General features: G+C 44.4%; 1 protein-coding gene across 1 annotated transcript; it reads left to right on the forward strand.

The window, feature by feature from the left end:
- The first annotated feature begins 2,585 nt into the window (after nt 1–2,585).
- Nucleotides 2,586–27,663, forward strand: lrrc75bb (leucine rich repeat containing 75Bb). Its single transcript, XM_062412347.1, has 4 exons — nt 2,586–3,269; nt 8,669–8,797; nt 12,404–12,516; nt 26,216–27,663. The coding sequence occupies exons 1-4, from the start codon at nt 2,988–2,990 to the stop codon at nt 26,817–26,819; spliced, it is 1,128 nt and encodes a 375-aa protein (XP_062268331.1). The 5' UTR covers nt 2,586–2,987; the 3' UTR covers nt 26,820–27,663.
- Nucleotides 27,664–27,925: the final 262 nt, after the last annotated feature.

Consider the following 27,925-nt stretch of genomic DNA (forward strand, 5'->3'; position numbering starts at 1 on the left):
CCAAAGGCCTCTGAGCAGGTAATGGCTGCCTCTCAGGTTCACTCCCCCTCTGGTACCAGGGTGGCGTGTGGTTAGAAATCTGATATATAGTGAGTGTCTTTCCAGGCAGGTGTTTTGACAGCTCAGCATGCCCATCCTCTGTTTGTCCTTCCATGGTTCGGGTTCATCTGACAAATTCTGGCTCGCTGGAAGGTAGAAAGTACTTTCTCTGCCGGTATCCCAAACCAGTAAACCGAGTTTCAGCCTTCCTTGGAATCTAAATTGTCACTCATGTTTGTTGTTTTTGGGTGTGTGCCATTCTATGTTTGATGTCTGGATGAGTTTTTTTTCTTTCGGCCGCCCAACCAGCAAATCAACTTGATAATGTGGTTGGCATAGAGGAGGAGCTGCTTCTCTTTGTTTGTTCTGGTTGGGGTTAGCCCGGGCGCATCTTGTGCAATGATCAACCGCAACTCGAGTGCAGAGTCTAAATGAGAGTCTGGGGGAAATATGTTGAGAGCTTCCAGGAAGGCAAATCCCCTTGAACCATACCCAAAAACTCCCACTTTAATATGCTGCTGTTGAAATAGGAAAGCTCCCTGGTCTGATGCAATCCAAAAGCAGCATGAAGGACATGTTCAGACACAAAGACAGGTGGTTTGTATGGCTGCTTGTGTTCAGTTATATAATCAACACGCTCTCAGGGAGGTCGCAGTGGGATCTGGATTTTCCCTTGCTTAGTTTGGAGCCAATCCCAGATTGGCTTTGTGATTTGGGAAAATCTATGAGTGGTAATCGATCAGGAACCCAGTAGTTTCCTCACTTCAACTGTCGGAGGTGTCTTGCAAGGCAGACTTGATACAGCTCCCAGGTCTCAATTTGTCTCACTTGATGACATCAGATCTGGAAAAGTTCACATTTCTCAGTTTAATTGAACTTTGCTGAGGAACTCAACATCTTCATCAACATGTGGGCATGAGCATTGGTCTCTGACGGGGGAGATTCTCTCCTCCATGCTCTGCTGAAGTGCTGCAGGGGCATTTGATATTCCCAATGATGTGAACCCATTTGTAGAGATGTTCAAGGGATGATGAAGGAAGTGAAATGATGTGAACCCTCATAAATAGATTCCTGATGGAAGGTTAAAACTTGGTCAAGGATACTCAACCAGGTGTAGCCACCAAGAGAGCCTGCAGGTCACCGTATTTCTTTATGGCAGAAAACCGGCGCGGTACAAAGGCACTCAGACTTGGCTTCACCGCCCCATTAACAACCGTTCATGTATGTACTCTTTCATCTCTTCAAAGGGATCTCGTCCTTAAGAGTGATTGAGATCTGTATACTTGGAGTACATCCAATATCCCCATGTGAAAGCTCAAGTTTCCTCACAAAGCATTTTGTTGATTGTTTTTAATCTCAGTCAAGGTGACCGAGGGTTGATGCGAAGATGAAGAAAGCCTTTTAGCTCTCCTGCAGTCAGATCATTCTTATTCATCAACGTATAGGTTTTTTGTGAGGACAGTGGTGATTAATGCACAGCACAGACCTTACTCTTCATCCATCACAAGTGACAGAAACAACCGGAACTTGGCGTCTTCATCACATGTAGAGGACGGTACAGCCGAAACAATGTTTCTTCATCACTAAGTGGGTTTGATATTTGATATTAGATCATTCTGGATGACGTTCGCTGGTTGCATGACTGGTCCAGATACCAGCCTCATGTTGAAGAGTGATCCAGCTTCCCTGAAACAAGGGAAAGAAGGATGAGACAGATGTTGCTTACCAGCCAAATACTCCACAACTATACCACAGGTACAAATCTCAAAATCCCCCCAAAAAAGCAAAAGGCAACAAAATGTACAGAGTCTCAGTGAGTCTCGGAAAGAAACACAGACAATTCTCATACACGGGAGGAAAACACGAGGAGCAAACGCTGAAAACATGAACTACAGACAGAACCACAGACAGAACCTGGCAGAGAGGTGGTGTATGTATGAGCAGGTGAATATATACTGGGTGAGGGATTGGCTGATGTGGTGCAGGTGAGGGCAGTGGAGGGAAACAGAACAATTGGAGGAAGTGAAGCTGGAGATCAGGTACAGGGTGAGTGAAGAACAAAATAAAACAGGAAGTGAGAGTCCAGAGCAGACGGCTCCTCTGGGAAATATTGGTTAATATAAGTCATAGAAGTCACACAGGAGTGGAATAATAAGAAGATCAAATATGGAGCAGCACATTTGGCATTGGCGACAAAATCAGTAGAGTATGATTTAATTTCGCTGTCAATACACACAGTCCTGTAATAATTGTATTCTCTGACATTTATCTATCATTGATCCTTATCCATCTTCCATCCTTTTATCAATTTACCACCCATCTGTCCATCCATTAATCCATCCATCCACCCACCCATCCACTCCATCCACCCATCCATTAATCCATTAGTTATTCCATCCAACCACCTTCCATATATCCATCCATACATCATTTGTTCTATCTATCTTTCTATCTATCTATCTGTCTATCTATCTATCTATCTATCATCTATCTATCTATCTATCTATCTATCTATCTATCTATCTATCTATCTATCTATCTATCTATCTATCTACCCATACCATAAGAGCATCCTATGTGTCATGCTGTGAGGTTAGATCCCACAGTCTCGGGCTGTGCAGAGAGTCGTGATGTGATTGGCTGAGGAGCGCTCCAGTACTGTGTGAAGCAGAGGATGCCAGAGTGCTCAGCCAGTGCATGGACGGATGCAAAGAGGGGGGACGACGGCGAGACCCTCCCCACGTTATTATTATGATCATAACTCTTATTATGATTACAGTGATGCTTTAACAGGTCGGACTGGAAACTTTTGCAGGGCCGTTTTCCTGTGGGCTGATGCGTGTCTGCGCACCTCGCAGTAAGTTCCAGTGAGATGTTTTGGCTGCACAGTGTGAAACCCCGTCTCTCCGCCACTTCCAGCCGCGCGTCCGCTCACAGCCAGGAGTGACATGGGCTCCAAGCTCACCAGGCAGAGGAGCCTCGATCTGGAGAGCAGATGGTCCAAGAGGAGGCGACAGAGGAATGACACGCCGGGAGAGGGGGACCGGAGTGGCGGGGGGGACTTCTTGTTCACCTCGCTGATGCTCAGGTCCGACAAGCTGCCAGGCATGATGCGCAGGAGCAGCCGCAGCCCGTACGTGCGGCGCGTGGCGTGGATCCGGGAGATCCAGAGGCTGCTCCGGGAGCAGAGGATGGAGCAGGCGACCGAAGTGCTCCGGCTGCTGAGGAAGGTGAGAGATGCACATCAGTGTGGACCAGTCTATTGCTGGTGTTCAGAAAACTTTGTGATTGACTCTGTAAGCTGGGTTTGTGTGCATGCAAAAAAGTTTTCTTACTTCCAAGAGCTGAGATCCAGTTAATTTTTAATCTGTAAAAAGAAAAAATAACATAATCACTTTTGAGTAAAAAAAGTCTGCAAATATTTCAGCCATACAACATGAATGCATTCCATCATTTTCACCATATGTCTTATACAACATCAGTTTATATAATAATCCCCTCTTATAATAATAATATCTGACATGTTGGCTACAGGCCAGTGATCAAATCATCTGAGCCACGATGATCCCAGCAGCTGGAACGGCCCTAAACCCCTCTGGCAACAGGCACATGCATCTACAGGAGTCCTTACGTTAATCATTTTTTCAGAAGTTAAATCCATTCAATCATTTACTTGTTACAACTTCTCCCACGGCTGTAGGGTAATCTTCACTCTTCAGCTGTAAAGACATGCACGGACTGTAAAGCAGCACTTGCAAATGCCTCTTTTGTTTGAGGCGCTGGTCTAAGTCCCCCACCTGTGCTGGTCATGGAGCCAGTTCATGTTCCGAATATTCAGTGAGCTCCGAACAACCCTGAATACTGAAAGCTTTAAAATATCACAAAATGATTTAAAAAGAAGACTCAGCTACAGATGTTGTTTTAATCCTTTAGTGTTTAATCTTCCTGACGATTTGTGCAGAGAGATCAGCAGAAAATGACATTTAGAACATACGTTATCTCAGGTTTCCATTTGACATCGCAAGTCAATCCCATATTATATCCGCTTGCGTGTTTAACCACTATGAGTTGGCAGATTGCAAAGTCTCTACCTCACAAGAATAAAGGAGAGGAAACAGAAGACGGCAACATCACACCATCCGACTGCAGAGGCTCCTGTTAACACCGTCTTTTCAGGGTTAAAAGAAAATCTTAAAATCTTGGATGAATGGCACGCTGCAGGCGCATCTGCCCCATTTTCCTGACATTGTTTATGGCTCCCTGCTGTGAAGACGGTTTGAAATATACATAAAAGAGAATATTAAATACACAGAGGCACATGTGAGGTGCAGTTAATCCAAACTCAGATGCAACATATTGTTAAATAGCTCAATTCTGACCCTGTTGCACACGCAGGAATGGTGCAAACCTATGTATCCCAGCTTCATTGCTCCCATTTAAAGCAATAAGGTGAAGATGTTTCTGTGTTCTCTGGTGCACGTCACTGTGTGACACCTTCCCTGGTTTAATCCTCCTCTTCTGGAGATTTATTCCAACTAGGGAGAAGAGGTACAAAAAAATAAGAGAAGGAAATCGTGTTTAGGGCTCAGCTTGAGCTTTCATGCTGCCTGCTGGTGGCTGCGCATTGATCAGACAAGAAGAGTTTTGAAGTTCAGACAAAAGCACTTCTGATCAAGAGAGGCCCCTGTCATGAAGCTCCCTGCCCATCTGTACAGTGTTGTGGAGGAAATTATACAGATGTGTGCAGATTAAAGCAGCAACTGGCCCTGATGGGAACTGAAGACAGTGGCTCTGCACTCGAACAATAGGTCAAGGGTACGAGACTGTGAGTGAGGGATGAATTTAAATCTGTAAATCTTTATAGTCCTATTTATGTGAAGCAGGAGGGACTCATGCGTAGCTGGAACTACAACTGCAGAGTTTCCCCATATTTATTAAAACGATCCAGTTATATCTTTCAGGGGGGGGGGGGGACGCATCTGTAGATTTGCTGGGCATGGGCACAGGCGCCTTTCTCCTTAGCTCGGCATTTAAACTGCTCACGAAGCACGAGCACTGTTGCCATCGCTCACCGAGGTGAAGCCGGAGAGCTGCCGCTGGTGTCTGTCGTTGGGACTGAAGCCAAGTGTCTGACTAACAATACGTCAAGACTGGGGGAAGAAAAAAAACACAAGCTGGCACCGGATCGCCTGTTGTTGTTCCTCTCAGGGACGGATGGATCTGGAGATAATCGCCTTGAGATGATGGATGCCGGAACACGTTTCCCTTCAGATAAGAGGGAAGTCATTACAGGAGGTGACTAATAACAGCAGCCTCCGCACACCTCCATCGCAGATCTGCCTTCTGGGCGGTTAAGTTGATTAGTTTGGGATCTTCGAGGTATTCATGAGTACACAAAGAATCCGCAAATGGCCATATCAATTATACTACAGAGTGCTCACCGAGTAACCAATTGAGGGGATGCTAATTAAAGGGTTGTGGATGAGGAACATTTGTTCATGATGTTTATTCATCCAGGCTTAAACAGTTGTTTCATGTGAAGCTGTAAAAGGTTTGATGATCAACAGAAAGTTCATATTCATTCAATATAATCAACAAAACAATTTGAAGTAGGAGGATTGAAGAAGATAATCACCGTTACTTGAGAACTCCTCCTGCTCTCTCTCACATTTCCAACCTGCTTCATGTCAACAGATAAAAACAAGAGGCTCAGTTATATATGATATAGTGACGACATAGTTAGATGAGGAGACTGATGACTCATGTCAGAGACTCCACAGCAAGTGACTGGGTGTGTTGGTGACCTTTCTACAATGCGCAAAACTGGAAATATAAATTGCAAAAAAAAACATGTAGGCCGATGAATATGTCAACTTAGAAAGACAACGAGACTCGGGAGCTTTTGCTGAAAAGGACAAATGGCGTCAACAAAACCATTTTCTTTCCGCAGCAGAATTTATCACGTCCGGCCTAGTTCATTCTCCAAGCAAACTCTGGAAATTATCTTGACTCAATTGTCCAGACATTTTCTGAAGGTCATGTGTGAAAAACGGCTTCTGTGAGTGCGGTCTCAGCAAAATGCAAATAAACACACGTTGGCACCCGTTGCATGAGACCTACTGAAGTGTAGGGGTTTGAAAGCAGAAGAGTGAACCTTCAATAAAATGCGGACTGGGGTGAATTTAAAAATGTGATGTGGAAAGTTCTCGTTTATTTTATGGAAACATTACATATACAAGTGTAAAAATAATAATGGAGATATCAGCTTAATGCCCTTTTCTCGAGCCATATAGCCGTGTGTCAGAATGTATAAGGAGGAGCACACATCCTGTCACTTCTGACTAAGCTGACATATTGACCTCATCCTCCGCCAAAGCTTTGTTGCCCCTGGCTCTGGGAATATGCGTCTTTGAAACTTCTGCTTCATGTTTTCACATGAAAACCACAGAGTCTCGGATGATTACATTGACGGCCCCAACGATGTGTCAAGTCGGTTAAGGATATTTAATCCTTCAGTCCGAGAAAGAAAGTAAACAAAGCCGGAGTTCACCTGTCAGCTCTGAGATGTTTCCTCCGGTGAAGCAGAAACACTGTGGCACTGGATCTGTGGCTCGACGCAGTATAATTAATTGGATTCTAATGAACTGCATGTGTGGGATGATGCTCTGCATCCGGAGCTCAGCGTTTTATTCAGACTTTTGTCGTGATGAGGCAGACATCAGATTAGATATGCAGTTTTCACAAGGACCTTTGAAGCGAGATCTGAAGTCGTCCATGCAAGTGTACAGCACGGATCCTGATGGTGACAACTAGGAAAACATTTCATGCTTTCATGATGAGGAATCAGCAAAATTAATCCGTGGGATCAGATCTCTGATGTGTGTATTTTAGTTTCAGCTGAGAATCCCCCACAGAGCTGCACAGCAAAAAAAATCATACCTGATTCTGCAGCTGCACAACACACACTGTGTCATCATTGCAGAAAAGTCTCCAATTTCATCTGTGCTCCCATTTTTCTTTTGGACACATGTGGAAGCCAGCGTCTGCACTGAATTAGGTTTATTGAAGGGCAGGCAGCGGGCTGGTCTGGAGGATAGCCCAACACCAGGGAATCCCACAGAGCTCCGCTGTGATAAATCTACTCAAAAGCTGGAGGAGGAGAAAATGCTGATGGGAGTTTTCCTCTTTGAATCCGCCGTGCCCCGAAGTGTGAGGGGCTGTCAGGGCTTATAGAGCATGTTTTACACAGGCTCAGCCTCCAGCCTGCTGCTGGAAAAAAGCTTTTCATTTCCCATAGAGCTGACACTATTTACTCCTCTAGCTGGAGCAATTTCACATGACAGAAAACACTCAAACGAGGGGCCGGTGGTCCCGTGAAATGTGTTTTTCTACTCGGCAGCAGTTTATGTTAATGATGCAACATTGTGCATTGGCGGAGGAAATCGTCTTGTAACAGTTGTTATGGATTAACAGAGACGTAATTCATTTGACTTTCTTTCCTCAAAACATTTCATCTTCATCTTATTTTGTTTCATCTGCTTCGCCTCATGACTTCCCTGCTGGTTGCCGCGCTGCTATTTTAATCTACTTTGTTTGATTGTGTGTATGTTTGTGTGTGTTTGTGAACTTGTTTCTTACCTAAGCTCAATCCATTTTTTAAAATGTTTTTGTTGAAATCAATGTTGTGTCCTAACTATAGTATAGTGTATATAGCTGCACAAACTTGTGTCCGTGTGTCTGGGTCTTATTCATGCTCTTGTGGGGACCTAAGTGGGAGTCTATCTTCCTTTTATAGGGACAATTAACTGAAATCATTACATTTTAAACTGAGGACGTGCTTTAAGGTTAGGTTTATGTTAGAATAAGGTTTTCGTATAAGGCTCCAGGAAATGAGAGCAAATCAGCCTAATATCTTCTGAAGTCATGGAGACATGAGGGTGAGTGTGTGGCTGCTGTTTGCTGGTGAGCTCAAAGCGTCACCTGCAGAAGCAGCTTCACAATCTTTACAGCTTCACTGCAAATAGAAACCGACTGAAGATGATACAAATATCATCCTCGACTCCCGGGGATGTTTCCTGTTCCCTGCTTTTATCCAACCACTTTCTACCGAGAAGTAACTCCTGGGCAACATCTCACCACCTCACTAGGTGAAGGGATTGGAGGTAGAAGTCAGAAGTGCATTTATCTAGAATCAAAACACGACGAGATAGTTCAGAGTTGTGTATGTGTAACGCTACAAGTGAAGAAAAGACCACACTGCTTTTGGTCTTATGTAAACCTTGCTCTCAATGCACACACAGACACACACAAACACACACACACACACACACACACACACACACACACACAAAGCTCAAAGAAATACCAGCCCACCCCTAATCAGCTGGGTGTTATCACCACTCCAATGGCAGAACCTTATCAGCCATCGGCCCGATAAGAGAGCGAGATGAAAGGGAAAATAATGAACAAAAGCTTATAAACACTGACAATCTCTTTCCATTAAACTATCCATGAAATATCAATCGAATATTGAATTAAGCTCGGCTCAGACACGACTGCTTTCATCCAACGAAGAGAAGAGACATAATCAAATCACTTCCCTGCCTCTCTGTTTACTTTCCCCTCTCAGGACCTTGGCCTCCAGGGGACATCGCTCAACGACATCTTGTATAAGAACGCAGCCTTTCTCAACCTGGTGGACCCCATTTCTCACGAGCTGCTGCTCAGTCTGGCTCGGGACCTGCAGTGTCCCAAAAGGGTAAGAATCTCTCTGACTCTGCATGAGGGAACAGATCAGTAATTTATAACGTACGCAGTCAAGCTGCAAGGTCTCCTTGTCAATTTGCCAATTACATGCGTCATGTTTGTTGTCAGGGTATTGTGACAACAATCAACTGTCAGTTTGCTTTAAACAACTACAGAAGCTCGGGGACACACTGGCCATTTCATGATGTCTTTAAATATTTCAGTTTGTATCATGAGCCTGTTTAATCTTCACAAATTTAATAATTCACTGGTTCATGTTTTTAATGAGGAAATGCAGCAGCACAACATTTTAGGTCTCGTCAAAGTAGTTTATTTACTATCGTATCTCTTGGGCAGCAGAGTGTTGTTGAAGTTTGTAGATGATGAAGGAAGGACTCCGAGGACCAAGTATTTTCAGTATAATAGAATTTATTACAAGAAACTACAGGTCAAAACGAGCATCTAGATACCCGGAGATTCACAAGCCGAATAGTGAAATCTAATTTGCAGTGGTCGAAAGCACACATATATAGGGAGTTTGGATCCACCCATGACTTCAGGTTAAACACATCCCACATGGGATTTCTGACTATAACGGCACATTTTTGTATCTGAGGACTAAGATAAGTTACTCAAAAACATTCCCTCTGAATCCATACATCAGCTGGTCAGAAACAACTCCCCAGGTCAAAGCTCATACCCAAAAGTTAGGGAGTAAATAAGATAACCCTTTTGAGGACTCTGTGAATGTGTAAGAGTCCAAAAGGCAGGCATCATCAACCTAAGCCTGTCATTATGTTTTAAGCACACATACCAACATGTTTTAGTCTAATGAATACACAACATTACACAGCACAAAAGCATACATTTGTCAAAATGCTTTACAATTTGTAGAACACACAACTTCCTTTATCTCCAGACCAGCGCTGGAAATGATGGACAGGAAACACATGCAATAGATAAGCAACGTGTGTAACATAACAGCATCAGTTTCTGAGACGATCGTTTAAGAATAATATGTAGACTAAGTAACTTTCTGCTTTGTGGACATTTCCATCCTGTTGTACCGACTGATCAAAGGGCATTCTGTAAAGTTCTGTAAAGTTTACGAGAAGTTTTAGCTTCTCATAAACTTTACTTTTAGTGCAGACATAATGTGGAAAATCTGGAGGTCAGACCCCAGACTACCCCTTACTCCCAGCTGTAAAGAAGGACACATCCAGGCTGTGTGGTGGGGGGGAGAGGTCAGGGATGGATTGTGAGGACACAGGGACAACCTGGGACAGGGTTTGACTCTGCAGCGTCACAGTGTGGTCCGTCTGCACACATGGGGAAGTGGGCGGTGGCTGTGCTCCAGCACCTGCAGGTTTGCGATTGAGATCATCTGGTTCGGTAGCTTCACACTGGCCGGTGTGAGGAGTTGCCCAGTGGCCGTCATGCCGAGGTCAACAGGGCTGGTGGCACTGAGGCCTGTGAGTGATGTGGCTCTGGCACCGTCCGTGAGGGCGCTCTGAGGGCAGCGACCTTGTGGCCTTGGAAGGGGGGTGATGCTGGAGAGACCTCTCTTGTTAAGAACTGTGGAAACACTAGACCTTTCCAGGGTGCGCCCCACCTATCACCTCTCACCCAATATCTGCTGGGGTTGGCTCCAACGCCCACGCAGCCCTCGAAGGATAAGCTCTTTAGCTGATGGATGGAGGGGTGTAAAAATACTAATAAGATGGAGAGGCCCAGACAGTGGGCGGGTGTTTGTAGGTACACTTGTCTGACTTTTATAGCAGAGAAGCTGTGGGATTTATTTCTTCTCATGTGAAATGTATATATATTATTTCAGCGTTTCTTTGCCTTAGTTACATAAACCACTTTATCAAAAAGACCATGCGTCATTGAGTTGCACTTTGCCATATGGAGACGAAATCAATTCTGTGTATCAGGGCTTTATCAGTGTCTACATTTTACTAACGTCCAATGTCTAAGGTTTATCTCTATCAGTGATATTAGGCCTGAATGCACAGTAAGCTGATTTTACAACATTAAAACCGACTGCTCATGAAGGTCGGGTTTATTTGGTTGATACAAGTCAAGGATACACTATCGAACCAAAAGTCTGCTCATCCTCTTTTAACTTGGCATACAAAGGTATTAAAATTCAAATTACATCTCAGAACTCGTGTGTGAGGGCTAAGAAGCTCCAGCGGCAGCTCAGAGAAGCTGTAGAACACAGACCTCTGGGCCATTCCAGCCTATTATGGTCTTATCAGATTAAGGAAAAGATGGTTTCTCCTCAAGATAAAGTCGCTGTGGTGTCGTTTTCTACTTTTCAGAGCTCTGGTGATAATCACCTGTAAGAAACTGATCCGATCTGTGTGTTTGGCTCCGGCGGGGTAAAGCCCAGGAGGACGGGACGGATAGCGAGGAGCTGGCAGCTCTGACTGGCTGCTGACCCGTGGCAGGGTTCTGTGTCCGACGTGACGAGGATGTAGAGAGGCAGTGAGCTGGGTTTAAGGCCTGCCGGCTTCTCTGGCCACTGGTTTCTACTACGCTGAGATTTATTCAGATTATATATATATTCAAGGACATATTGAGAGCTGCAGCACGCATCATTTATAATTGTACGGTCATGGGCGTTACAGATTAATCTAATGTATGTTCTGAATCCATGCGATCAGATTTACAAACTCATGATTCATTGCTCACGTTGCTTTTAGAGTTACAGTGCAGCACATTACATGGTTGAGTCCTCAACACCTCAGTTTCCCAACAACGCTCCCACAATTTGAATCGGTATGCAGGAAAACATTGTGTTCAGTCATCCGAGCGGCCGAAACAGCAGCGGCGAACGTTTTCAGAGTATATGAGGCATGTTTTGTTTGTCGACCAAGAAAAGAAGTGGCAGCGGGAATGGTTAATCGCCTTTAGGTAAATTGCTCCTGTCTCTTGCTCTCTCTCTCTCTCTCTCTCTCTCTCTCTCGCCACAGTGCCTCCTCCTTGTTGTCGTGTTTTACCATTAATTCGATTTAGCCTGCTCAGCGCAAACCCCCATTCCGTTTAAAGCCTTTGACGGGGGAGGAAGAGGGAGAAGACGAAGGTGAAGGCGCGGAGGAGACACGGAGGAAGACGGAGGCAAAAGGGAAAATAATTAGTGCTTCTATGAAGACAATGTTTGAAGCAGTTGTTTTCATGTGACATGAAAGGGACATTTTGTTACCTTGTGAAAATCCGTACATCGGTAGTTTGCCGGAAAAGGAGAATTTATAAATGACCTCTGCTTTGAAGACGTTTAATCTTTCAGTTCATTTACATTTGAGTTCAGCTTGAACATGTCTATGAATCGTGTATGAATAATTTTACATCATAGATCCCCTCACTGCCTCCGTCCTCGCTCGACCAGACATGCACTGAAAAACAGGTTCACACAGTTCACTGTATGTGAGTTTTCCTGCCAGCGCACGAATAAGAGCTCTGGAGAATGTCACAATTGACACCCATGTGAGAATACAGCACGATATTTTTCATAGGATTTTTTCTGGGAATATTTCCAGAGAAGGTCCAGGCCCAATTTTCCGGAATTCATCTCTGAAAACGACTGAATTTGACATTTTGTGTGTGTTTGTTGCAGGAGAAAGAATCCCTGAAGTCGACCAACAAGATCTGCCGCCAGCTGCTGTACCACCTGACCCCTCACTCCAAGTGGACGAGACAGAGCGTGCCCAGGAGGAAGTCTCAGGCGTGGTGAGTGTCTCCTCTCGGCCGCGCCGTCGCTCTTCGGATCGAAAAAACACCGCGGTTTACACGTCCTCACCGTGAGCATCAGCGCCGCTCATAATCCTCCACAGAGCCTCACTGGAATACTCAGAGGAAGTCAGGGACAGGTCCTTCACCTGGGATGAATAGGTTTAACGTTTTTTGAAACTGTTAATCCTTAGATTTCATTCCACAAGTGTATTTTATTGGAATCCATATCGGGAAGGGAAAATGGAATCGGAACTCAATCCTATAATGACCAACAATTTATTGTTTGATTAAAGGTTGAAATACATTGACCCACCCTAACCCTGAGAAAAATCCGAAGAAGAAATAACTTTTACTGATGAAACTTAGCGGTGGAAGAAAAATTAAATCCTGAGGTGACAAATTGAAAAAAAAACGTGTTTCCCACTCGATAGGATGGTGATGAAAACAGCCTCAAACCAGCTGAAACACTTCACCGATCCAAACCACCCGGAGTGTTTTTCCTCCGTTACCCCACATCATTAAGGTGTGCTCCATAAAAACTGATCTGCTGAAACACCAGGCTGAGCTAACCAGCAGGAGGGAGCAGTCTGGGATCTGAACCTGATAGTGATCATTCGAGCTCGGGTGGATTGAAGGTGAGAAACGACAGAAAGCCACTGACTGCAGCAGCAAACAATCGAAAGGAGGCTCAAACGAGGCAACAGGTATCGGCAATGGAGACGTTATTATGATAACGACGATCACGAGGCTCCATCTCCCTGAGCAATTAACCCAGATTGAAAGACTTTTTTTTGGTTAACTTCCCGCCTCTTGGTTGCAGGGTTTAAAAAAACAAAATAACACAGGCAGACTCTGGCAGTGAGCTCATTAGCGAGCTCGGCTCTGCTCCCCTCGCAGCCTCCACTGCAACCACCCAGACAGCCACTGTACCCAGGACTGTTTCCTCTGCTGCACGCTCGCTGCCACTTGCAAGTGTACATGGTTCCAGGTGCTTTTCTGTTATCGATCCTCCTTTTGCTCCAGCTCTCCGTCCATCACCTTCCCACTTGTTCCCAAGCCCCCTGATTTATCCCGTTTTTTTAAATCCCTTCCTCGCATTGATTTCCCTCCTCTGCTCTTCTTTCCCCTGTGGGACTTCCTTCCTCTCCTTGTTCTGAGAGACCCTTTCACTCAACTGTTGCCACACAGCGGCGGTTCTGCAGCTTTGAGCCGAGGCTCTGGGGAAATTGTCTGTCAGACGGAGAGAGAGGGAGAAAGAGAGGGAAGGTGAAATTACTGCCAGGCTTGCTTGTAATCTATCGCGAATGTGATCTGTTCATATTTAGGAATTGGAAAACCATTTATTGCGTGATGACATTCTCATTTTCTCCATGAGGACGATGGTGAGAACGATGCTTGATAAATCCAGAAAGGCCTGCTCTCGAGCGGGGCCTCCGATAGGATTGGGTTTCGTGAGATATATGCAATTGGTTGCAAATCTTCCACGAATATAACATATAAATCAAAACTCAAGCTTCATTACTGGCTTTGCTTTTACAACCCTGCGAGTGCAAAGCAAGTGTGCCACGCTTATTATATTATCAAGGCAATCTCATTATTTTTGTATTCCTCTGCAGCTGCATGTGCCAGGCTTCGGAGAAATACAGTATAGCCGAGTCCCCGGAGGATATTTTAATGTTATTGTAATTGGTATTGGATTTCAGATTCATCGAGCTCCAGCACATTTGGATGAGATTGGACTCACGACTGCAGATGCGAATTTCCCTGCTCGTCTTTATTGCGAGGCTATAATTGATGCTTTGAGCGGTTATTACAGACCCGAGTATATTTAAAGAAATAACTGTGGTTCATGACGATTCTTCTGTTCAGTGTTTAGCGTCACCAATAAGACTCTGTGTGTATCACAGGAGATCTGCGTCCATCTATTTAGCTGCATTAGTCAGCGTGGAAAACGTTGCTCAGCAGGATTAAGTGAAGTGCTGATATTCCGTCGTGCCGACTGATGATGAGAGTGAAACGAGTTGTGGCTCTGGCAGCTGTTCGGGCAGGTGCCATCAGCTGTGGCTGAGCACTGATAGTCTGTCTGAGTCCTGATGTCTGACGCAGACCTCGCACGTCTCAGACTAAAGTGCCTCTCCTCCCACAGCTCCCTCTCTGAAGCCGGGCCAAAAGTCATTTTTTATTCATATCCATATCGAGCTCAGGATAGTCGCCACACGCGGGGACATTAAGGACAAAAGCAGTTTATCAGCTGCCCCACGAAATGGGTTAAATAACAAACAATCCTCAGATAACAAGGAGCTGATTGCGGGATCATTAACAACATCTGGAAACACTTCATGTCTCATGATGCACACTTCAGACGCCGGGGAACATCTGCACATGGTCTCCACTGACGTCACTTCTTCAAATGTCAACAAGTCAACACTTGTTTATTTATTTTTGTTATTCAAACCGTCCATCAAAAGTGAAGCCAAAGCGTCTGAATTGGCGCCTGGTGGCTGGCTGCAGTATAGGTCATTAACCCCGCCTCCTCCATTATTGTTAATGGGACATGGGACAAATTAGAAAGTCAAATAAGGCTACACCTTAAAGATCGTTTCTGTCATTTTAGATTGTTTTTATCAAACTGATGTTTATTCAGGTGATCATTTTACCAGTAAGTTTGGTTTGAATTATTTGAAGTTACAAAACTTCATGACACCTGAGACTGACCCCTCAATGGCTGAGTGTGTGTATCAGCAGGACTGTGACACAACAGCTGCACGACTGCGCAGACTCTGGCTCCAAATGCACGAGACGGCTGCGTTCATAACCAGGATATTGTGCCTTTATTTTTGCGGCATGGGAGGAAGTGGAGACTATCGTCAATCATTGCTTTTTTTTGCAAATAGGTGTAATTGTCAAATTCTTCTTTGTCGTGCACAGCGTTGTTCTTGTTTATTCACATGCAAATGACTCCATAGCTTTGTAACGGAAGACAAAAAAGAGCTGTTCCAACTGAGACTTTCTCTCAGAGGTGGGCGTTAAAATTCAATTCTCACACACAATACAGAAACTCAGACATAAGGGGATCTGAAGCAGTTTGACCCTCGAAGCTGAAGTGTCAAGATGTCACACAGAACAATGTAGAGTAAGAATCATGTCTGTAGTTCAAACTAACAGGTTTCCGCCTCCAACTTTCTCTACTAGCGTTTCTTTTGCTCTTCTCACTTCTCAACACTTACATCATCTCCCCATCCCAGCAGTTGAAGCCCTCTCCCTTGCTCCGGTCTATACTCTCTGCCCCTGCAAGATAATCCTCCTGTGCTGCTTCCGCTGGTTCCCTGTGGCTGCTCACATTTCAAATCCCAAGAAGCTGACACAGAGAATGAGACTTAAGTAGCCTCCTCCATACTGTTTCGAACAACACGCTGCCCGTCCTGCACACCAGCCTGAGACCGCCATCGTGACTCCTGCACACTATGCGGATACAAATTTCCACTTTTATATCACTAATGTTCATAAGATCACCACATTCTCCCCTTATAGGATAAAAAACGAATTTCCTTTAGTTGCACCCAACATCATCGTCTCACTCCTGAATCACTCCTGAGTAGAGCCGCCCTGGCTTCTTGACTAAAAACCAGATCTGGTTGAGCCGTGAAAAGTTTCTCAGACGTCTGTGTTATTTTATGCTTATCACAACTTTTTCAACGGTGTTTCAACAACTTTATTTCTATCCCCGGTTTCCTCGACAGCGTTTCACCTGCTCATCATTAGAGAGGCGCTCTGTGGGATTCTCTCCCCGGCTCCTCGCTGCTCGGCTCAGACTAATTAGCTCTAATCTTTAAAGAAATCCCTTTTGCTTCCCTTCCTCGCTGTTATTTCTGAGCCTCTCTCCCCGAACATGATCCTTCCAGGGTCACAGTGATACTGTCACCACACCGCTCACCTTTGTGCTCCTCACTGCTGTTTGTGTTAATGATCCATGGATTTAAACTCATTCTGATGCAAAGTGACAATTTAAAATTTGTAAAATACATTTTGATTTCTTTGTTTTTCTCTTCCATCCACAGTAAACTAGCAAACTAAATCTAAACTCTGCTATTGGATGGATTGCAATAAGTTATTTCAGATTCATGATTTCCAGAAAGGTAACATTATTGTTTAGTGGGTAAAATTATCATCCTCTTTTTTGTTTCTTTTTCTTACGGTTTCCAAATATGCAAAACACATCTAGAAATAAACAAAGAATACAGCCATATTAATAAACAATCAAATATACATTCATAAAAATGAAATCAAATATAAAATATTTAAGTAATATCAGAGAAACTATTTTTCAAAATGTTACCATACATTTCACATTTTTCTCTGTCAAACAGCTGATGCGAAAATGAAACAAACGAACTTCTCTACAGTCTGTTTACTCCACATGTGGCATCTGTACACTGATCCCTGTGTCATCTGCCTTTAAAATGTGTACGTCCCATTTCTGAAGACGACTCACCCCCCTGAGCTGAGCGCTGGAGGGTCGAACCGGCTCTGACTCAACACGCCCGACCTCTGCCGAACCCACAAGGTCAACCTCTGAGGCGTGGCCGAGAAAGTCTTGGGAAAAGAATATGTGAAAAAGTGAGAATTCATGTTTTTTTCGAGGGGCCAAATCGCAGACGTCAGATTTTTTTTAGAGGGTTTTGCTCATGTCTCAAGTTGGACGTGGGATATTCCAGATGACTGCACGCCTCACTCTGTCTGCTCAAGCTGCTGTTCTATTTGACCTCCACTTTTAATAGAGACTTAAAGATCCAGCCACCATCCTCATCCATCAATAATTGAGGGATTCCCGCGGCACAGGCTGCTGGAGGATGGGAAGAAGGGAAGAGATGCTCGGTATCCACTGCTCCCATCCTCAGGGCACGGGGGCCATAGAGAAATGAAAAGCTGCGAGGTAGAATGAGTTTTTAAATTAATCGAATTTTTAAAAGTCAAATGACGGCATTTCCAAGTTTGTTTTCATGCGACCAGATCTTAACCTCTCATCGCTTGGATATTAACTGTCAATCTGAGATAATGCTGCTGCTGCTTGAGAACAACAGAAACCAGGATTATTGTGCTTCTAATGAATCGTGGGTCTCGATCCTTTACTTTACGGTCAATGAAGATCACTCCCCGCCATCCAGCCCCTCTCTCTCGCTCTCTCTCTCGCTCTGTGTTCGGAGCCCTGCATTTTAATGCCGGTTTCATAACTGTGCCTCGACATAATAGAGCAGACACAGGCGCACTGCTCCATGATATACAGTTATGTAATGCAAACTGTTTCCTACGTGTTCCGTCGCAGTATTCTTCTCTCCTCAGCCTCCACTTTGTCACATCAAATCAAGTCAGCTGAGCATTTATAGCTCCACCGTGGAGGACATTTTGCATTTTACACGCCGCACTGTTGCATTATGGTACGTTCCGTGCCAAGCCGTTTTGTAGTCGTTGGCGCAAGCGTGTGTTTGTCTTGGGCAGGATGTCAAACTATTAGGAGTGATCCATGTCACCTTCATTCTGCACAGTCGTAAGAGTTTATTTCCCTTTGTTCTTTTAGCTGTATTTGTGATGTGCTCCTCCTTCCGTTGCTTTCACTTCAGTGCAGGTTGTGTTTTGCATTAAAGGAAAACGTCCCCTTCTGTTTATGCTATGTGGCCCGTTTCCCCCATTAATGTCCAAAGAGCCCATTGTGCTCTAATGAAGAAGAAGCTGAAAACTTTTAAAGGCCCCCTATTCTAATTCGAAACAAATGACTTGTGGGAATTAATAACACTACATCTTTGAATAATTTGTACTTAGATTCTCCTGTTTCTCTTTCTAAGGGCACTTGTACTTCTCCTCTCTCTGCTCTGGCTTCACTCCAGGATCACATCAGCTCTGCAGAGCCCCCCCCCCAGATTTCAAATTCAAAGTTACCAAGAACCCAGTGACTGCTCTGAGATGTCAAAACACTGCACAGCCCCGAGCTGCTCTGTGGAATGGCGTACAATGTTCGAAGCCTTAATCACCCCATTCGCTAAATGTTTCACTGAAATTTAATCCAAATCCAAATGAGCTTTCAGGCTTTTTTTCCTCCCCAGCACATGTGCCATTATCTCTGTGAAACTGGAGGACACGAGATAGTACATGCAATCACCACTTTCATGTTTCCTGGAACATTTTCTGCAGAACCGTGGTATCAGTGTGACAGAGAGAAAATGGCATATTTAACAGAATTGTTTCTTTTTTTGCTCAGAGTGACTGTAAAGGATCTCATTAAAAATGACCCTGAGGCACGAGCTACATCATTTGATGCTAAAACGGGGTCTAGTTAAACAAACTGGTTGAGGAAGTGTTCAGCTAGGAAGTCTGCAGTCACAAGCCCGAGGGCACGTTCACATAGAACACAGGCACAGAAACACATCTCTCTCTCTCCTGCATGAGTTTGTACATTAGACCCTCGCAGGGTCTCCCACGGCTGAGCCAGACATCCTGTGCATGAATTAAACAGACGCCCGGAGGTAGAACAGCTCCGATCGATACGAGGAACAAACAAGTCGAGACCAAAGCGTTGATGAAGCAGACATTGATCCGGGCGATCCCACGAGTCTGTGGAGCTGGATCCACATCCAGTGTTTCTCAAGTGCTTTTATTTCATTCCCCCAGAAATGAGTCCAGAGTCTCACAGCACACTCAGCGGGACGTCCTTTTGCAGAGTTCCTCCTCTTAGCTGATCTCTGCTCAGTGACACACGGACGTTAACCAGACCGCTGGGCTTTTAAACCGTGTGGACCCGGCTCAGGGTTTTTAACCAGAGCAGCAGAAACAATCCTTTTAAATTATTTCAGCAGAATACTAAGATACAAATATTTTCTCACTTGTTACTATCAAACTGCATGTGAAGCGATCTAATGAGGTTTACTTTATAAAGAGCCTAAAGTTGAATTAATGGAAAACTACATTATCTAGTCATATTGTAATTATAAGAGGATATTTTGATCTTCCATATGTATTCTCCTCCAGCACTAATTTGTTCTCGCTGGCTACTCATCTATAACACAGAGAAGATATGGCTCCACATTTAGGGAAATGGATTCATTTTCTTTCTTGCCACTGATTAAAAAAGATTTATATGACTGTCAGCTTTTAAACTTGTATTTTAATTCAGGAGTTTATGTTTAAATGAGTGGTATTCAGACCTAAAGCAATTCATCAGTTAATCAATTTACTGACGGACGATTAATCAGCCCCAATTTTTTATAAGCAATTAATAATTTAATCAATTCATTATTTCCAACCAGGTTTGTACTGTCGGCCTGTCTATACAGGACATTTACTTCAGACTCTGAAGTTATTTATTTTTCTCATTTATATTCTTCAAGGATGAAATAATAACGAATAGAGAGAAGATCAGCAGATTAGAGAGTAATAAAGAATTTATTGTCAGTATCAGAAGAAAATAAAGTTAATAGAACAATTTCTCCAATTTGTTCTAATGTTTCTTTAATCATCAGCCCCACTAGCTCTGGTGAAGTCACAGGGACCAGTGCTGGAAAATATGTAAAACCATCTTTCACACTCATCGTTATGAAATACCCCAGTATAAATGAGCACGGTCGGGGGTTATAACCTTTACCACACACCCCCATGTCCCTGGAGCTTTCACTTATTCATGAGAGTAAATGGAAAGGAACATGTATTCTATGTGGGAGGGCCGATTACAAGTTTCTCCTGCTATTTCTTTAAAACTCTGGCCCCAGACCAACTAAATGAGTTAAAATGTTGCTGTGGTTTAATCCTGGAGGATGCAGTGTCAGCCCCGTCAGACACCTCCACCTCCTCCTGGTTCACCTGTAATTGGTAACAGTTAAAGGTTCAAGTGTGTAGAATTTAGTGACATCTAGTGGTGAAGTTGGATGTTGCAGCTGACTACCTCTTACCTCACCCTCCTCTTCCAAACATGAAAGAGAACATGTGGCAGCTGCAGTTGTCATAAAAACTCAAAAGGTTTAGTTTGTTCAGTTTGGACGATTCAAGTATGAAGAGATCATTCTCAAGTAAAGAAAAGAACAATTTATACAATTTAGATGATTACCCACATCACTAGGATTATTTTATAGAAGGACAACAACATAAGAACCCTTCACCTAAATCTTACACACTGAACCTTTGAGTAGAAACCGATTGGCAGCCTGGTGAAGTGGGGGGGGCGGCAGACATGCGATTGGGTCGAGTGGGGACTGACCTGACGCTGAGTGGCACTAGAAAAGAGTTTGACCGCTGAAATCGATGGATCCAACTTGACCTTCAATCGAGAAGCTCTTATCGTGTCTGGGAATGTAAATTTACGAAGCAATGAAAAGAAGAAGATTAAGACGAAGAAGAATTAGATATTATATTATACTGCGTCTCAATTTAGCTGCTGAATCCTTCGGAGGCTGCATTTAAAGAGTGGTTGCGTCAGAGTGGAGCAACTAGGTGTCGTGTCTTTCAAGCAGCAGAGTGTTGTCGGTGTCGATGTTGAAGGAAGGAAACCACGGACCCAGTACTTACATGTATACAATGTTCATAACATGGAAGTAATACAGGTCAGGACGAGCTCTAGAAACTCGGAGACAACACACAGCCAAATAGTGAAAATCTGCCTTGCCTCTGCAAGACAAGGCCTCTCATAGGGGAGATGTTTACCACAAACCTAGAGATAAAATGACCTCACCAATAATCATCTGACTAAATATGGATATGTTTTGGGACCTTAAGTTGAAGGTGCCTGCTAAATCTTTACCCATCCATTAGCAGGTCAGAGATTATTCCAAAAAGGGAGAGAACTAACAAAACACATCTGAGACGGATAGTATTTAAAAAGCCTCAGAATTTAAGAATGAACACGCCTTAGATGTTAACAGGTCATTATGGTTTATAACCATGTTAGAAAGATCGATTATCTATATATACGACATAGGCTTTCTAGCTTCGAAGTTCTGCATCAAATGTGGCCGAACAGATGCGTCCTTCCATCCGGGAGAAACAAAGGCTCCAATGGATGGGTCCTTCCAGGCCCAACTCATACCAACCTATCCCATTATCATTCTGTGAGCAATGGCACAGTATCACGCTTCAACTGAGCCGAACAGCGAGGTGAATGAGAACACCATGTAAGTTAACACAGCTACAAACATACGACCTGCACAATCAACATCTCAATTTGAAGAAAAAGGGGTAACCCTGAAAACCTCCATGATCTGTTGCAGGATTGTTGGACTGTGTCTGTTTTAGCCACTTGTGCCTATCAGTCTGACAGCTGAGTGTCTTTGCACTAACTCATTTCCATTGTGTTGCGTAAGAGACGCAGCTGGAGCAGATGCGTGGTGTTTGCAGTAGATACAGTCGTCTCTGGGCATGGGAGCGTGTCTGAGTAAATCTCTGTGTGAACAGCAGCAGCCTGTGAGATCCATCAAACCGCTGTAGGTTTCGTCAGCCACTACAAATCCCATCCAGTGTGGCTGAGACACAGATTGAATTGCAGATTCCTCAGCAGCATATCCCTCAAAATCCCCTTTTCTGAAATGCTTTGTTAAAACACACTGTTATGGGTTTCTTCTGACCTTTTCTATAATTGCGATCTCTTCGCCTGCATTTTCGATTTCAACGGCACAAACCCCGGATGTTTTATTTCCTACCTCTGGGGTTTGCATAACTACAGAGCGGCGAGGACCCTTGTTCAGTGTGTAAAAGTTAACAACATCCCCGAGGAAAGATAGGCTATGAAAAGCAATTAGACCGTCTGCCTGAACCAACGTTTAAACAGCCAACGGTTTGACACAGGAGAGTCGGCTCTTATTAGATTCCTGTGCTGTTGTATCAGTCGCTCCTGAGGAAGCCAATAGATGGATCCGCCTCAGCTGTTTGCTTTTAAATGAGTCCTCGTGCAGCGGGAAGACGCTCTCGGTTAGCGTCGTGTTTACGCCGGTCGACTGCCCTTTGAAGTTGTTTGTGTCTGAGCTGGTCCAAGAGGATGTGCACCGCTGCCCACGAGCAAGGCAGCCACATCAGAGGGAGCCGGATTAGACGTTTGGTTCTGTGGTGACGGACTACAGTGTGTAAGATGTGGCTTTGGAGACGCTAGCTGCGGGTCCTGAAGGCCGCGGATTTGGAAGGAAGGAAGTCTGGAGTCGCCCTCACTCAATCTCATTAGAAGCACATTCGATTTCAACCCCCCCCCCCCCCCCCCTTGACCACCCACTCAGCTGCAGGAGCGACCCTGCCCAACGCCGTCTCATGGAGCTGCTCCTCCCACACACACGCAGGCGCTCAGACGAGAGGGCAGGGATCCAGCTGTGGCTTGAAAACCCTCGGATAAGTACGTCCAGGAGAGCAGAAGTCGATGCTCATAATTAGTTTCATTACAGTAAAGTGCATAAGCGGCACAGCGGTGCAGTAATCCTCCCGTGGTCGAGCGTGCCAACAATCTGCCCGATGCAGTCTGACTTTTATAAAGACGACAGTTAGAATCAATAATATTTGATTGAGCTCAGGAATGTATTGGTCATAAAATGAATTATTAAACTTCATTTCAAAGGTCAAATATTAACTGGTTTCAGCTTTCTAAGGATAAGTTTATATTTTTCTAATGATTTTAGTTGACCACAGGCTTTGACAAGAAAGCGGACATTAAATATTTGTTTTCTGTAAATGTATCGGACCAAACTTTTGGACTTTCCAACAGGTTAACCATCAAAACAAATATTTTTACAAACTACTAGAAATTACAGGTAGAAAATACCTTCAGGTTGAGGCCCAAATAACAATAGAATTAATCAAATCTTTTTTATAATGCTGTATTGCCTTCACATGAAATAATATTCATATTTTTGTCAGTTTAATCAAGCTTCACCAAATTCCACACGCTCCGCTCAGTAAAAACACGATATTTTCGCCTGAGTCTCTCTCTCACAATTTTAAACAAAGTTTGTAAAATCCTGGAACCGCACCAAAGTTTCATGGTTCCCCCAAGTTCTGTAGAAATCCGTTGAGTTGTTTTTGTGTTATCTCGCTCACAAACAAACAAACAAACAAACAAACAAACAGACAGACAGATAGACAGGTAGAGATGAAAGAGTGGATGCAAGCTCTCAGAGACAGTGAGATTACAAACGAAGAAAAAGGGCCAAGAAACAAAAAATACTTTAAAAGGGAGCGGCGCTGAACAACAGTGAGGATATGAAGGAGGGAGAGATGAATTATAGCTTCCCCCCTGGAATCAATAGTCTTTCGAATCACGGCCCCGGCGAGCTACAGATCTTTTCCTGAACACAGCAGCGGGGGTGACTGATGTAGAGAGCACAGCCTCCCAGACAGACCGGAGAGAGCCGAGCGGGACGTGGGGATGGTCCTCGCCTGAGGGAACAGGGACGAGGAAAAGGCAAAACAGACTCCAAAGACAAAGACAGGATCAACATCAGGCCAGATAAACACAACGTTCTTTCTCCTGTTTGTCAGCTTCTTTCAAACAAAGTCTCCTTTGAACAAAGGGGGTGAATGCACTGCGGCAGGGTCTCTCTTAACACTTCACTGCCGCCTATAGTCCTGCACGCAGCCGCCTCATCGCTCCTATGAATTTAACCACCCTCTGGTATAGAGAGAACACTTAGTTTCACTTTGCCCAGCGAGAGATGCAGTGACTCAAGCCGACAGGTGTGATGCTCTTAGTGGTGCTCGTCCCTGAGACGGATTCACCTTACACCCATTGTCCAAAGTCATCTGGACTGAAAAAGGACGATCACTTGGTTTTATCGCCCTCGTTTCAGGACCGGCTTCGTGCCTCTCCAGCTTGTTATCGTCCGTCCATCATCCAGCTGTTATCCCATCTGTCCCGCACTACATCTCCAAAGACCTCTGACTGAGCTGAAAGGAGAAGTTTGGGATAGACCCTTAGTGGTGCTCAAGCACTAGCCTTTTTGCCCTGGATGAGAAAAGTGCCCCTTCTGCTGGAGCCCAATTTTGTCTTCATTCATAGATATTTAAGAATAAAAATGTATCTCTCTCTCAGCAATTCCCCCCAAATGTGTTTTTAAAATCAGACGGGGCATTTATTTGAGTTCTTGTGAGAATTTCGCCCCCGACACGCTCCGCGGCTCTCATAAGCCCATAAGACAGGTTCACTAGTTTTGTTTCATTTAAAATCGTAATTATTGAAACGAAAGGTAGGTCTTATGTTGAGATACTTGACAGTCTCGTGAGGTATATTGTGGTATATTATTAGTAAATCTGTCAGTTGGCCTTGTTTGGTCTGTTTTTGCCTGTTATTCATTTATTTATTCAATTTGATAATTTGAGTTAGTTAGTTTGTTAACAAAAATAAATATGTAAGTTGAAAATATCCTACTCTGTTTTTTATTTATTTATTGTTATTTTTTAATTTCAGGAATAATTTTGGCGATGGGTGCCCTTTTTGGGGGGTTTGACCACTGGCCCCCCAACATGTCTGTGCACGTGCCTGTTGCTTATAGAGTTAGATGAGAAGGCTGCTTCAACTTAATTGTGTGTGTGCACTAATTAGATAAAGCTACGGCCAGCTGGTGCTAACTTAGCTTAGCATAAAGGCTGTTTAGCAGTAAATAAAGTCCCCAATCAGCATGATTAAATCTAATTTACAAGTTTATCTTATTTGTTTCATTTGTTGTGTAAAAATCTGAATTTCTGTGTTTATTGGTTTCAGGTGTATCTGCCTATCTGCCGCCTCGTCCACGCCAACGCAGATATTTAACAAAATAAAACATTTTCCTCTGAGCACAACATTTTACTGTATTCTATTAGTTGTTTCCTTTAGCCTGATACTAAAAGTGTAACTGGAGAATAAAGCACCGGATGTTTGGTCTCATCACTTGCCGCCACAATTAACTCTTCATCACTGAAGAGAGATGAATCCTAGGTTGGCCTGAGGTGGATCAATCCACTGGAGTCTTCATTGCTCAGGGGTATTTAACTTTTACAGACATGAGATTGGTGTCAATCTCCAATCAATCAAACTCTCAGCAACAAAGCAAATCCACACTGTCTATTTCCCAAATGGCAAAACTTCTCCTGTGCTTGTTAAATCGCTCGCCACACGTCAAACACAAGTGGCCTGATTTCTTAAGATCTAAAGAAAAGGATCCGTGTCTCTCCTGAATTCATGTTTTCTATTTGTCACATTGTCCCGAGTGAACAACTGCAACCACCGCACAAACACGTTGACACATTTGCTTCTAATAGGTTCAGACATGTTTGCAACGTTTTGCCTTGTTGCTCTGATCGCCGAGGATCCGGGAAGGAAGTGATCCCGAGAACTGAAAACAGCTGCTGCCATTTAGACCGTGACGTTCAGCCCAGGAGGCAGAATCTGTTGCTTGAGGAACTCGGACCGAGACAAATTTAAAAGCAAATTCTCTGCACAATTGATCGCAACACTTTCTACACTCTATTTCTTTTTGTGCACACGTTGCCGTTTCCCTGTACCTGTGGGACCTTGTGGCACCTCATTACTGACCTTTATAGATCAATAACCTCTATCAGTATGTAAACATTGTTTGTATTTACACGCTTTTGAACTGCTGGCTGTTAATGGTGAAGAATTTGCACCCCTGGATCACTTTGACATCTGTGCCTCAGAGATGGAACTTGTGACAGAACGAGCTTTGTTTTGTCTCCTCTGCCACAGTCTGAAGACGACGCTGAAGAAGAAAGTGTCGGGCGATGTGGTCAACCTGTCCGGCATCCCGCTGTCCGGCCGGGACGTCCACCGCGTGGCCTTCTACCTGCAGAGCGGCAGCGACGCGGTGACGGCCGTGGACCTCAGCTTCACCGAGCTCCAGGACGAGAGCTTACGGCTGCTGCTGCCTCACCTCGGCGGCCTGCCCAAACTCACCATACTAGCCGTCAATGGCAACCGTCTGACGGTGGCCATCCTGAAGGAGCTGACCGACACGGTGAAAGATCCCAAGAAGTTCCCGTGCCTGGCCTGGATCGACCTGGGCAACAATGTGGATATCTTCACCGTGCCGCAGCCGCTGCTCGTGGCCCTGCGGCGACGCTTCGGCCTGCGCAGCAGCCTCCCCACCATCTACGAGTACAATGAGGCGCAGCCATTCGGTCGCTACAACCCCAACATGGAGACCTCGGTGGAGGAGCCCAGCCTGTGCGAGGAGGGCGAGGCGGAGGAGGACGACAGGGAGGAGGAGGTGGACAGGCTGGAGCTGCGGGCCTGGGACTTTGGTGCAGAAAACGTGTCCAAAACTGTCCCGCTGCACTTCTGTGGGAGGTGATCGCACAGAGCCGCTTCCTTTCAGACTGACTGGTATCCCTCTGTGTAGCCTCCTGTGTGGGCTGGTGCCAACGCGGCACAACATGAACCCAGTTTCTGATAATAACTTGTTGTGTTTCCCTCCGGATGCTCTGACGTCCAGCGATGTGACGCAGACCGTTTGTACAAACACATCGATTCCACCTCCATTTGTCCAGGAGGAGTCGGACTGAGCTGAACAGACTTTCTGTTTGTCGTCTTTTGTTTTTGCAGAAGCTTCCCATTATCTGTCACTGTCCACTGAAGCAGCTGGGGGTTAAGTGCCTTGCACAAGGGCAGAATGGCAGTGGGTGTTAAAGATTTTGGGGGGATTATTACTAATTCACATTTCTACCCGATCCTTCTTCTCTAACCACTTTGCTCCTGCTGCCCCTTTAATGTGAAAAGTCAGAATAAATCAAAGCAACTAAAAATCCCTCACTTAAGAAAATCAATCAGTTCATTTTCTGCTCATGTTTTTTTGCTTTCGACAAACAGTGTCTGAACATGAACCTCAATCAGTGAGATTATGTTCACATACAAATATTCACCTTTTCCTGTTGGTACAAAGAATTTACTAAAGAATTATTTTTGAATATAAATAGCAACTCATGGTAAATAAATGAAGCGTCCTGAACACATCTTAATTTTAAATCCAGAGCACCTCTGCCTCAGAACACGTGGATCCTTTGATGTCTTGGCCTGACCCATGCAGACGACACAGACAGTGTTCGGTCGCGAGCTGCTGAGGAACCGAGCTCCGCCTCCAGCAGGTCTCATTAGACCCGCTCAGTCGCAGATGGCGAGCCACATATCTACCCCCCCCCCCCCCCCCCCCCCGCAAATAGGACTAGCCCCTGATAATTTTGTCCACTGGTGGTGACTGATTCTATTTATACAGCGAACTCATAAGCATCGAGAAATGGATCCTTGCTGTAGCATGAATAAATTGCAATGTTTTTTTGCTTTTTACTTCTTTATATGTGTAGGTGTTATTTTTTCCATTTTTGAAAAACATGGACATATCAGACCCCACAGACAGAGAGCGTTGAGTACACAAGATCTGTTCCCTATTTATTCGAATAGGAA

Source organism: Platichthys flesus, chromosome 19 (assembly GCF_949316205.1).
Source record: "Platichthys flesus chromosome 19, fPlaFle2.1, whole genome shotgun sequence".
In the NCBI taxonomy this organism is placed as follows: domain Eukaryota; kingdom Metazoa; phylum Chordata; class Actinopteri; order Pleuronectiformes; family Pleuronectidae; genus Platichthys; species Platichthys flesus.